Here is a 12,189-nt window from a genome sequence, read left to right as displayed (position 1 = left end):
ACCTGAGACGCGTTACCGTAGGGTCTGGATGAAACGCGCACGCTCTGACTAAGATCGTGTTTCACAGGTACAAAATCAGCAAATGTACAGAATACCTATTTGTCATTCCTCCTCCACAAACCTCGCCCCTCCCCTAGTCCTGTCTCAACCCTGCACTTCTCAAGCGTCAACCCTTCTCCTCAAATCTCTGTGACGCCCACCCAACTCCCAGCATCCTTCTGCAAGTGCTGGCTCAGCTGCTTGCTTCTTGATGAAACCGTAACACCTTAAAGCGGCAATCAGGCAATCAGCGGTAGAAACAATACCAAATACTTTCCCCGCTCATGTTTTGGTAAAAAGCTGAGGGTCAGGACTGGAGAAGTGTAACCACTCTCAAATTCAGGACTGGCTATTCATGATATCAACATTATAGTTCGATTATTTTTTGAGGCTGTATAGTGTTTGTTGACATTTACTTTGTTTACAAACACTGGGGTAAAATAAGCTTATATTTTGGGTTTTGATGGGGTATGACAGTTGAACTAAGCTCATTAGACATTTCGAAGTTATATTCTTCAAGAATCAATGGGTACATATAATTAATTTACAAGTCCTAAATGGATGTAGCAACTGCACATTACTCCTTCAAATGTCATATTTACTGGGAAAGCTTTCCCAACCCTCATTTTTTCATTGTAATGTGTCATGTGTGTCGACCCAGTGCTTGGGAAGTCAACAGTATGAAGCCGTGTTGACTTGTCAAAAATGTCCTTTTGACACAAAGATCCTGATGAAATGTGGGATGATTTGGTGCTGTAAGTAGGTGTCTGATATTATTGTAGTTTATTTGTGCTTCTATGTGTTTATTACCTTCATTACACCTAATAAAGATGTATGACATGCTAGACATGTTCATATTAGACATGTTAATATTAGACATGTTCATGTTAGACATGTTCATATTAGACATGTTAATATTAGACATGTTCATATTAGACATGTTAATATTAGACATGTTCATGTTAGACATGTTAATATTAGACATGTTCATATTAGACATGTTCATATTAGGCATGTTCATATTAGACATGTTAGACATGTTCATATTAGGCATGTTAGACATGTTCATATTAGGCATGTTAATATTAGACATGTTAATATTAGACATGTTCATGTTAGACATGTTAATATTAGACATGTTCATATTAGACATGTTCATATTAGGCATGTTCATATTAGACATGTTAGACATGTTCATATTAGGCATGTTAGACATGTTCATATTAGGCATGTTAATATTAGACATGTTAATATTAGACATGTTCATGTTAGACATGTTCATATTAGACATGTTAGACATGTTCATATTAGGCATGTTAATATTAGACATGTTAATATTAGACATGTTCATGTTAGACATGTTCATATTAGGCATGTTCATATTATTTATAACAGACATCATGGAATCATTTGTTTTATTCATGCCGATATGTTCATTGGTACATAGAAAGAATATAACACAATAAGGTTATTAGCTGTTTTTAGTTCAAACTAGAGAAACAATACCAAAGTGGTCAGCCCTGCCTCTTTACAGTGTTTGTTCACATTTACTTTTTTACAAACATTGGATTAAATCAAACTTTCTGATGGGTATGACAGTTGAAGTAAGCTCATGAGGCATTTATAAATTATAGTCTTCAAGAATCAATGGGTATATATAGAAATAATTTATAAGAAAAAAATGGATGTAGCAACTAAGCATTCTAGTTTTAAATGAAGAAAAGTAGAGGTTTGTCAATCTGAACAAAGCATACTGCACACCCAAATTAGGTCAAATAGAACTGTATACAGTATATGGTTAATCCGACAAAATTCATGTACACCAGTTTTAATCTCTTAACAACCACATTCTTCATATATTTAGTCATTGAAAATCTGAATTACAAATGTGTATATAAAATCATTGAAGTCAAATTCTTGGGTTTACAGTAATCTAGTTTGTTTGGTTGATTCTTGTTGTTTCCTCTGGATTCTTCTTTTCCAAAATGATTTCCCTGTCAAAAACAGGTCAAGGTCAGTCATGGACAACAGTTTTTATGCAAACTTGAACCCATTTGCTCACTGTAAGACAAACCTGAAGACCTGTGCCTTCTTCCGGAAATGTCTCAGTTTGTCAATTTCCTGAGCCAGTCTCCTCAAGTCATCTCCCTCGAGGGCCGGCAGGGTAGGTTCCTGTTGGAATCAGTTCACAATAGGGCCCTCAAACTTGAATATCTGTCTCTACTGTGTACTCATCCTTTGTACCCCTGACTGGTATGAGACAGGGAAAGCTGGTTCAGTGTTTGACTAATAGCACAGAGGCTATGACGCTCAGGTGTGTATACATGCGTACGTGTGTTTGTGTGTGCGTCTACTCACGTCTCCATCCCTAAGGCCCGATTCCAACAGCCCACTGAGTGCATCCACATTGTCATGACAACAGTGGTATCGACCCCCAGTTTGGTGGGCCAGTTTCTTCAGAAAGTCATTGGCTGAGCTGTCAGAAGTGTAATAGAGGGTCATAGTGAGGGTCATCGTGTAAGAGATGAAATGTACAAATCAATCAATCATATAGTCAGACCTGTCTGTGCAGTTGAATGAGACAGTGTGGATAGTAATGTGGTTCCCTGTGGTCAGTCTCTCTGTCTCTTTCAGCAGCAGGCTGCAGCTGGAATCTGGCTTCCCATCACTCAGCAGGTACAGGCCCACACTGTCCCCAAACCCACAGCCAGTCTGAGGAGCATACATACAGAGGTTATAACATGACAAGGAGCATACAAATAGAGGTTATAACATGACATATATAAACATAATTGGTTAACATGACATAGCCATATACCAAGAACAGTAGGTACAGGCCCACACTATCCTCAAACCCTCAACCAGTCTGGGCAACATACATACGGAGGTTATAACATGACATAGCCAGTTATTACTTAAACCCGTCACCTGCAGGGCCTCCAGAGTGTTGGTTCCCCCATGGGTGTTGAGCTGATATGTCCACTGCACCGCGTCGCGGCATGCCTCCTCTGTAGGCTCCTGCAGTGCCGGACGCCACACCTTCACCCCCTCGGAGAACGCCAGCAGAGAGAACCTGGGACACAGTCAGAGAGAGGGTCTGGGGTTAGATATGACAATAACCAATGGGTGTGAGTGTAGCAGGGGTGAGATGGTTATATGAACATAATGAACCTAAGCTACAGTAGTAACAACCACAGAACTAGAATAAGATTTTATTTATATTTCTACTGTCACCATTGCCTGTAATTTTCCTCTATGAAACAGACAGATGGATAGAAAGAGAAACGTGAGCCTGTTTGTCGAGGCCAACACAGAGTTCCTTTTTCATTCTTTTTCTGGGATAGTCAACAGTGGAAGTGTCCAGGGGTAAGCAAAGCTTTTTAGGTTAAGTTTACCTGACTGTGTTGTGATGCAGCTGTTCCCAGATGAGAGAGGCCAGCTTGGTCTTCAGCTCCCCCAGGCAGGGAGCCATGGAGCCAGACACATCCAGCAGCACACACACCTCCCTCTCCAGCACCACCCCAAACACACGCCTGCTACCTGGGGAGGAAGTGAGCGGAAGGAGCCAGACACTGGGGTTTCTTCAACCTTCAATCGGGCATTCATAGATATTTCAGTATTTTGGTACCATATAATTAGAATGACCAGAACAGAGAGAGACAGACAAGCTACAGTGACAGAGACATAGAGCGAGAGAGAGGCATACCGGAGAGCAGCCATTGCAGCCTCTGTATGTAGCGCAGCAGGAGTGTCTCAGTCTGAGAAAGGTACTGTTTTAACTCTCCTGGAGTCAGCTGCAGGTGCTTCACCATCCCCTGAAACAACAACCACAGACAGAGAGACAGGAGGCTCAGACCAGCATGGGAGGGGATGCTGGTTGGATAACCTGATATTTTTATTATTTAGAATCAAATCTAATTCTTTTTTCACCATTTGGCCGCATTGGACATTTGTACTCGTACTTGAACTTAGTTGCTAGCATTTTAATTTGTATTCATGCCAAAATATGTTATTGAAGCCATTCTCCTCTGACTCACGTTGATGTGGACACTGGGGAAGATGGAGCAGTATTTGGCAGACACTCTCTTGAGGACCGAGGGGACCAGCTTCTTATGATGAGTACAGTCAGGTCCAGACACCAGCTTATAGATGTCAAGCTTCTGCCTCTTAATACTGAACCTCTTCAGCCACTACAGGTCAGGGCCAAGAGACATATGAGAAAAAAATGTATCTTGCCCCCCCCCCCCACACACACACACATTTTTAGCACATTGCCTTATCAGAGCGACTTATAATTAGAGCATTTAAATAAGGCGGCTGATGTTAGATGAATAGATCAATCTGATTGGTTGACTTGATGATTGGCATGCATATCTCATACTGCACCCGTTTGGTGGAGCAGATCTCTTCCTGCTTTGGCAGAGTCACTAAGGGGATGGACTTTCGGACACTTTTAGGTTTGGGGTAAGACTTGAACACCACACCTAGGGCAAGACAAGAGTGAAAATACAATCACAACCCAAAAAGTCAACACACACACACACACACACACACACACACACACACACACACACACACACACACACACTCTCTTACCCAAGTTACCATCTTCCAGGTAGAACACAGACTGGGAGACCTGAGAAGGCTTCCTCTGTTTGGCTTTAGTCTCTACTGGACCCCAACCAGTCATGGGCTGTACTGAAGGAGACACAACAAACAAGCTAACTAATAAAAGGCTATATCAATCATACAATCATTTCAACTTGAAGAAAACACTCATCCTTTGTATACAAACTATAAAAACATTGCAGTTTTGTATTATCAGAACACAACGATTCATCTCATGTGTGTATCCCTGGGAAAACAAAAATAAAAAAATAACAACAACAATAACAACAAGAAAGCTAGTCTGAGGTAAACGGGTAATGTTTTAGTAGAGGACAAAAATAGAGCTGAGTCATCCTTCATTCATTACACTGAGGGGAGAATCCCTAACCCTGGCTGACGAGGTGGTGATGTACCAGGGGAGAATCCCTAACCCTGGCTGACGAGGTGGTGATGTACCAGGGGAGAATCCCTAACCCTGGCTGACGAGGTGGTGATGTACCAGGGGAGAATCCCTAACCCTGGCTGACGTGGTGGTGATGTACCAGGGGAGAATCCCTAACCCTGGCTGACGAGGTGGTGATGTACCAGGGGAGAATCCCTAACCCTGGCTGACGAGGTGGTGATGTACCAGGGGAGAATCCCTTACCCTGGCTGACGAGGTGGTGATGTACCAGGGGAGAATCCCTAACCCTGGCTGACGAGGTGGTGATGTACCAGGGGAGAATCCCTTACCCTGGCTGACGAGGTGGTGATGTACCAGGGGAGAATCCCTAACCCTGGCTGACGAGGTGGTGATGTACCAGGGGAGAATCCCTAACCCTGGCTGACGAGGTGGTGATGTACCAGGGGAGAATCCCTAACCCTGGCTGACGAGGTGGTGATGTACCAGGGGAGAATCCCTAACCCTGGCTGACGAGGTGGTGATGTACCAGGGGAGAATCCCTAACCCTGGCTGACGAGGTGGTGATGTACCAGGAGAGAATCCCTAACCCTGGCTGACGAGGTGGTGATGTACCAGGGGAGAATCCCTAACCCTGGCTGACGAGGTGGTGATGTACCAGGGGAGAATCCCTAACCCTGGCTGACAGGGTGGTGATGTACCAGGGGAGAATCCCTAACCCTGGCTGACGAGGTGGTGATGTACCAGGGGAGAATCCCTAACCCTGGCTGACGAGGTGGTGATGTACCAGGGGAGAATCCCTAACCCTGGCTGACAGGGTGGTGATGTACCAGGGGAGAATCCCTAACCCTGGCTGACAGGGTGGTGATGTACCAGGGGAGAATCCCTAACCCTGGCTGACGAGGTGGTGATGTACCAGGGGAGAATCCTTAACCCTGGCTGACGAGGTGGTGATGTACCAGGGGAGAATCCCTAACCCTGGCTGATGAGGTGGTGATGTACCAGGGGAGAATCGCTAACCCTGGCTGACGGGGTGGTGATGTACCAGGGGAGAATCCCTAACCCTGGCTGACGGGGTGGTGATGTACCAGGGGAGAAACCTCATTACTGAGAAAAACAAGACCTAAGTGACTGCTAGGCTGTGTCTCAAATGCCACACCACCCTATTTCCTGTATAGCCCATAGGGCTCTGGTCAAAAGTAGTGCACGATATACAGTCAGTGGTGGAAAAAGTACACAATTGTCATACTTGAGTAAAAGTAAAGATATCTTAATAGGAAATTACTCAAGTAAAAGTGAAAGTCACCCAGTAAAATACTACTTGAGTAAAAGTCTAAAAGTATTTGGTTTTAAATACGCTGAAGTATCAAAAGTAAATGTAATTGCTCAAATATACTTAAGTATCAAAAGAACAAGTATCAATTATTCAAATTCCTTATATTAAGCAAACTAGACAGCACCATTTTCTTGTTTTTTTTTATTTACGGAACGTCAGGGTCACACTCCAATAGTCAGACATCCTTTACAAACAAAGCATTTGTGTTTAGTAAGTCCACCAGATCAGAGGCAGTAGAGATGACCAGGGATATTCTCTTGATAAGTGTGTGAATTTGACCACTTACCTGTCCTGCTAAACATTCAAAATGTAACGAGTACTTTCGGGTGTCAGGGAAAATGTATGGAATAAAAAGTACATTATTTTATTTAGGAATGTAGTGAAGTAAAAGTAAAGGTTGTCAAAAATATAAATAGTAAAGTAAAGTAGATACCCAAAAAACGACTCAAGTAGTACTTTAAAGTATTTTTACTGAAGTACTTTACACCACTGTATACAGTACCAGTCAAATGTTTGGACCCCTATTCATTTTCTTTATTTTTACTATTTTCTTCATTGTAGAAAAGTAGTGAAGACATCAACGCCTTGAAATAACACATATGGAATCATCTAGTAACCAAAAAAGTGTTTTATATATATCTTTTAGATTCTTCAAAGTAGCCACCCTTTGCCTTGATGACAGCTTTGCACACTCTTGGCATTCTCTCAACCAGCTTCATGAGGAATGCTTTTCAAACAGTCTTGAAGGAGTTCCCACATATGTTGAGCACTTGTTGGCTTCATTTCCTTAACTCTGCAGTCCAACTCATCCCAAACCATCTCAATTGGGTTGAGGTCGGGTGATTGTGTGTAACACCCTGGCCATAGAGAGGGGTTTTTGTTCTTTATTTTGGTTAGGCCAGGGTGCTACATTGGGTGGGCGTTCTATGTTCATTTTTCTATGTTTTTGTATTTCTTTGTTTTGGGCCGTGTGTGGCTCCCAATCAGGCACAGCTGTAGTTCATTGTTGCTGATTGGGAGTCACACATAATGAGCCTGTTTTTCCTTTGGGTTTTGTGGGGGATTGTTTCTGTTGTGTGGTTTGCACCAACAGAACTGTTGGCTTTCGTTTTCCCTGTTTGTTTTTTTGAAGTGTATCATTAAAAATCATTATGACCACTTACCACGCTGCATCTTGGTCCCCTCTTCCAGACGATCGTTACATTGTGGAGGCCAGGTCATCTGATGCAGCACTCCATCACTCTCCTTCTTGGTCAAGTAGCCCTGACACAGCCTGGAGGTGTGTTTTGGGTCATTGTCCTGTTGAAAACAAATGATAGTCCCACTAAGCGCAAACCAGATGGGATGGCGTATCGCTGAAGAATGCTGTGGTAGCCATGCTGGTTAAGTGTGCCTTGAATTCTAAATAAATCACTGACAGTGTCACCAGCAAAGCACCCCCACACCATAACACCTCCTCCTCCATGCTTTACGGTGGGAACCACACATGCGGAGAACATCCAAAAATCACAAATTTGGACTCATCAGACCAAAGGACAGATTTCCACCGGTCTAACGTCCATTGCTCGTGTTTCTCTCTTCTTCTTATTGGTGTCCTTTAGTACTGGTTTCTTTGCAGCAATTCGACCATGAAGGCCTGATTCATGCAGTCTCATCTGAACAGTTGATTTTGAGATGTGTCTGTTACTTGAACTCTGTGAAGCATTTATTCGGTCTGCAATCTGAGGTGCAGTTAACTCTAATGAATTTACTGCAGCAGAGGTAACTCTGGGTCTTCCTTTCCCGTGGCGGTCCTCATGAGAGCCAGTTTCATCATAGCGCTTGATGGTTTTTGTGACTGCACTTGTAAAACTTTCAAAGTTCTTTACATTTTTGACTGATTGACTGACCTTCATGTCTTAAAGTAATGATGGACTGTTGTTTCACTTTGCTTATTTGAGCTGTTCTTACCATAATATGGACTTGGTCTTTTACCAAATAGGGCTAACTTCTGTATACCACCCCTACCTTGTCACAACACAACTGATTGGCTCAAATGTATTAAGGAAAGAAATTCCACAAATTAACTTTTAACAAGGCAGACCTGTTAATTGAAATGCATTCCAGGTGACTACCTCGTGAAGCTGGTTAAGAGAATGCCAAGAGTGTGCTTAGCTGGCATCAAGGCAAAGGGTGGCTACTTTGAAGAATCTCAAAAAAATATATATTTTGATTTGTTTAACACTTTTTTGGTTACTACATGATTCCATGTGTGTTATTTCATAGTTTTGATGTCTTCACTATTATTCTACAATGTAGAAAATAGTACAAATAAAGAAAAACCCTTGAATGAGTAGGTGTGTCCAAACTTTTGACTGGTACTGTAGGGAAAAGGGTGCCATTTGGGACAAAGCACTAGTCTACTCTTCACATCTTTAAAAGCATCTTGAAGACACAAAGCATCTGTAGAGAGAAAGATAAAGGGAAGGTCAATATACCCGTTGGAAATATGGGTAACTCCTTACCGACCCAACATGGATTTAATTCCTCATGTAAAGGACTTTGATGAACTGGAGCCATCCTCCATTTGTTTAATAGTTTATTAACTTTTAGTCTGGCACTCACTTTGACTGGGGTTGGGACAGGAGCAGCAGTGAACTGGTACTTACTGCACTCGCTGTGGTACAGAAAGGTGACAGTTGCTCTGTCTGGCATTCCATGTTTTAGACCGTTTGTTTCTGTTTGGTGCCTAATGAACTGGGCCCTGCTCTAGCCCCTGCCTGACACTCACCTGAGATACAACCTTCACTCGACTGAACTGTCACCCACGGGGGAAGTTTACCTAGATACCGCTGGTAAACTTCCAGCCTGGCATTAAAACTGATTCAGTCTGGTTTAACCAGGCTAGAATGCTGACTCACCCGGTGGGATAGCCGATGTGGCACTGCTGGGACGCCATGCGAGAGCCTTCTGAGAGGAGGAATGCTCGTTTGTTCGGCCTTCCTTCATATGCTGTCAGCAGAAAATAAAAATGTATGTAAACCTTTACATGGAGTGGTGATATGCATTATAAAGCACTCATAAAACCTTTATTTGCATGACATAAAGCGTCATAATGCCCTACATATGTTTATATAATCTTCATAAATGCTTTCATGCGGTCTTATATAGCATCGACACAAAACATAACATCCACTCCATATTTATTAGCACCTTACTTTGTCTCGGCCCAAGATGAGGCATTTCTAAAATAATCTTTCATCTGATATTCTGTTTGTTAGTTGAGAGTTGAGAAAGAAATGTTGAAAGTGTTGTTTGATGTTGAAATGAGAGAGGACAAAGAGGAGAAAATATTATTGTTTGTGTGTGTGTTCGTACATCCGTGCATATGTGTGTGCTCTAACCAGCCTGGCGAGGGTGAGTGCAGTGGGTCGCGGTGGGGGCTGTGGTCTGTCTCTGCGTCTCCAGGCCAGGGGGGACTGGGCCGGAGCTTTGTGCCCAGGAGAGAGATCCTCCCCTGGGCACCTACAGTCAGACTTCTGGGTCAGGGAGTCCACCAGCATGGCGCTCTGGAGCCACACACAGAAATACAAAGAGATAGAGGTCATCCTTTAACTAGCAATGGATAGATTTGCAATGCCAGTCTTACAATGTTAAAGTGGTTGAATATTTTTTTCTTCCATTAAAATAATGTAAACAGAATACCTTACAGTATGTTGTCAATACATATGACTAGTATCTGAATCTAAATGTTTTGAGTAGTTTAGGACAGATGTGTGTAAGCCGTTGTTGTTGCTGCTGTTTAGCACTCTCCCTTCCCCATGCTGTTCCAATCTCACCTTCTGCCAATAATTAGCAGCCCTCTCCATCTCTCCAATCAGAGCAGTGATGTCATCGCTCTCCAGGATGCCTGCAGGGAGAGGACAGGACAGACCAGGGCTCAGGGTTTCCACCCAGCATCACATACACACACACACACACACAACATGCATACATACACACACACACACACACACAACATGCATACATACACACAGACAGGCAACATGCATACATATACACACACAGACAGACCGGCAACATGCATACATACACACACACAGACAGACATGCAACACACACACACACACGCACACGCACACACACTGTATAGTAGGAGTAACTGTTGAATAGGCCATTAGCTGGGGGATAAGTGGGTTCACACAGCTGGCTGGTAGCCCCTCCAGGAAGTAATCACCTCTGTGGTGGGTAAGTGTTTCTACTTCTACTGTCATCACTGGCGCTCATTTCTTCAACGTGCCACTTGATAGTGGAGTAATCTATTTTTCCATGGCACTTTTTGAAGTCTTCATGAAGATTGTGTGTGTGTGAATTCTCGCGTACCTGTCTCACTGATCCAGTGGAAGCGTCCGTTGCCAGCTTGTGCCAGTTCCCTCAGTGCCCCCGCAGTCTCCTCCCTGGTGGCATGGTGAGTCTGTGCCTCTGTCTGTCCCTCTGTCTCCTCTCCAGTCAACAGACAGATGTGGAGACGTAGAGGCCGGCCACTGCAGCACTCTGACACATATGAAGACACCGTTGCCTGGGAACAAAGCAACAACAGACTTGTTCTGGATTGATTGTCATTCATTTGACTTTTTGAGAGAAGAGGGTTTTTTATAAAAAATGTATTCACATGTTCATAGAAACGTACAGCTGCCAGACAACAAGCATGGGCATATGAATATGTAGGCACAGTATATCAGTGACACCTAGCTAGTGCATTAACTCATTTCCAGCAGCAGAGGGCACCAGATTGAAGCATGTCTCTATTATAGTGCCCTGTTGGGATGATTTCAGATCAGCTCTTCCAATACCAGTTCTAATGTTCACCATCATGAGTCATCATCACCAATTGATATAACTGTTGCCAGGACAGTGTCATACAATTTCCTGGTCAGGCACTCCGCTGGTGAAGAGGTAGAGGCCCTGGGTGAGAGGGGGGGACGGAGGGAGAAGAGGAGAGGGAGAGAGGGGGGGTGTCCCACCCCCATGGAGGTCCCCCTCCAGAGGCAGCCTCAGAGCAGCCAAGGTGTTCCTGCTCCCTGAACACTGTAAACCCTGGACCCACCTGGAGGAGAGAAAGAGACACATGGTCAGAGCCATACACCTCCGTGTGCAGCCACGCAAACACACACGCAAGCATGCTTGTACGCACACTCACAAATACACGCAGATGCACAAAGGCACATGCACACGCAAACGCACACACACACCATCAAACAAGCAAAGCGTCAATACAGGATTAAGATTGAATGCTACTACACCGGCTCTGACGCTCGTCAGACATGGCAGGGCTTGAAAACTATTACGGACTACAAAGGGAAACCCAGATGCGAGCTGCCCAGTGACACGAGCCTACCAGATGAGCTAAATGCCTTTTACGCTCGCTTCGAGGCAAGCAACACTGAAGCATGCACGAGAGCACCAGCTGTTGTGGATGACTGTGTGATAACGCTCTCAGTAGCCGATGTGAACAAAACCTTTAAACATGTCAACATTCACAAAGCCGCTGGGCCAGACTGATTACCAGGACGTGTACTCAAAGCATGCGCGGACCAACTGTCAAGTGTCTTTACTGACATTTTCAACCTCTCCCTGACAGAGTCTGTAAAACCGACATGTTTCAAGCAGACCACCATAGTCTCTGTACCCAAGGAAGCGAAGGTAACCTGCCTAAATGATTACCCCATGGCACTCACGTCGGTAGCCATGAAGTGCTTTGAAAGGCTGGTCATGGCTCACATCAACAGCATCTTCCCGGACACCCTAGACCCACTCCAATTCGCAT

The 12,189-nt window shown here is 43.9% G+C and overlaps 1 protein-coding gene across 1 annotated transcript in view; it reads right to left on the bottom strand.

The window, feature by feature from the left end:
* Positions 1-1,892: 1,892 nt before the first annotated feature.
* The window catches only part of vwa3a (von Willebrand factor A domain containing 3A), a 38,387-nt gene continuing 28,090 nt past the window's right edge, over positions 1,893-12,189 (bottom strand). Inside the window, exons 18-32 of the mRNA XM_045720018.1 lie at positions 11,286-11,469; positions 10,746-10,941; positions 10,202-10,272; positions 9,767-9,931; positions 9,284-9,374; positions 4,636-4,737; positions 4,426-4,523; positions 4,077-4,229; positions 3,746-3,854; positions 3,435-3,579; positions 2,968-3,112; positions 2,600-2,751; positions 2,398-2,515; positions 2,114-2,211; positions 1,893-2,033 (exon numbers count right to left, since the gene is read on the bottom strand). Coding sequence (XP_045575974.1) covers positions 1,973-2,033; positions 2,114-2,211; positions 2,398-2,515; positions 2,600-2,751; positions 2,968-3,112; positions 3,435-3,579; positions 3,746-3,854; positions 4,077-4,229; positions 4,426-4,523; positions 4,636-4,737; positions 9,284-9,374; positions 9,767-9,931; positions 10,202-10,272; positions 10,746-10,941; positions 11,286-11,469 — 1,888 coding nt within the window. The 3' untranslated portion in view covers positions 1,893-1,972. The remainder of the gene's footprint in view (positions 2,034-2,113; positions 2,212-2,397; positions 2,516-2,599; positions 2,752-2,967; positions 3,113-3,434; positions 3,580-3,745; positions 3,855-4,076; positions 4,230-4,425; positions 4,524-4,635; positions 4,738-9,283; positions 9,375-9,766; positions 9,932-10,201; positions 10,273-10,745; positions 10,942-11,285; positions 11,470-12,189) is intronic.

Source organism: Salmo salar, chromosome ssa06, assembly GCF_905237065.1.
Source record: "Salmo salar chromosome ssa06, Ssal_v3.1, whole genome shotgun sequence".
NCBI lineage: Eukaryota > Metazoa > Chordata > Actinopteri > Salmoniformes > Salmonidae > Salmo > Salmo salar.
This window is presented reverse-complemented; position numbering and strand designations above follow the sequence as displayed.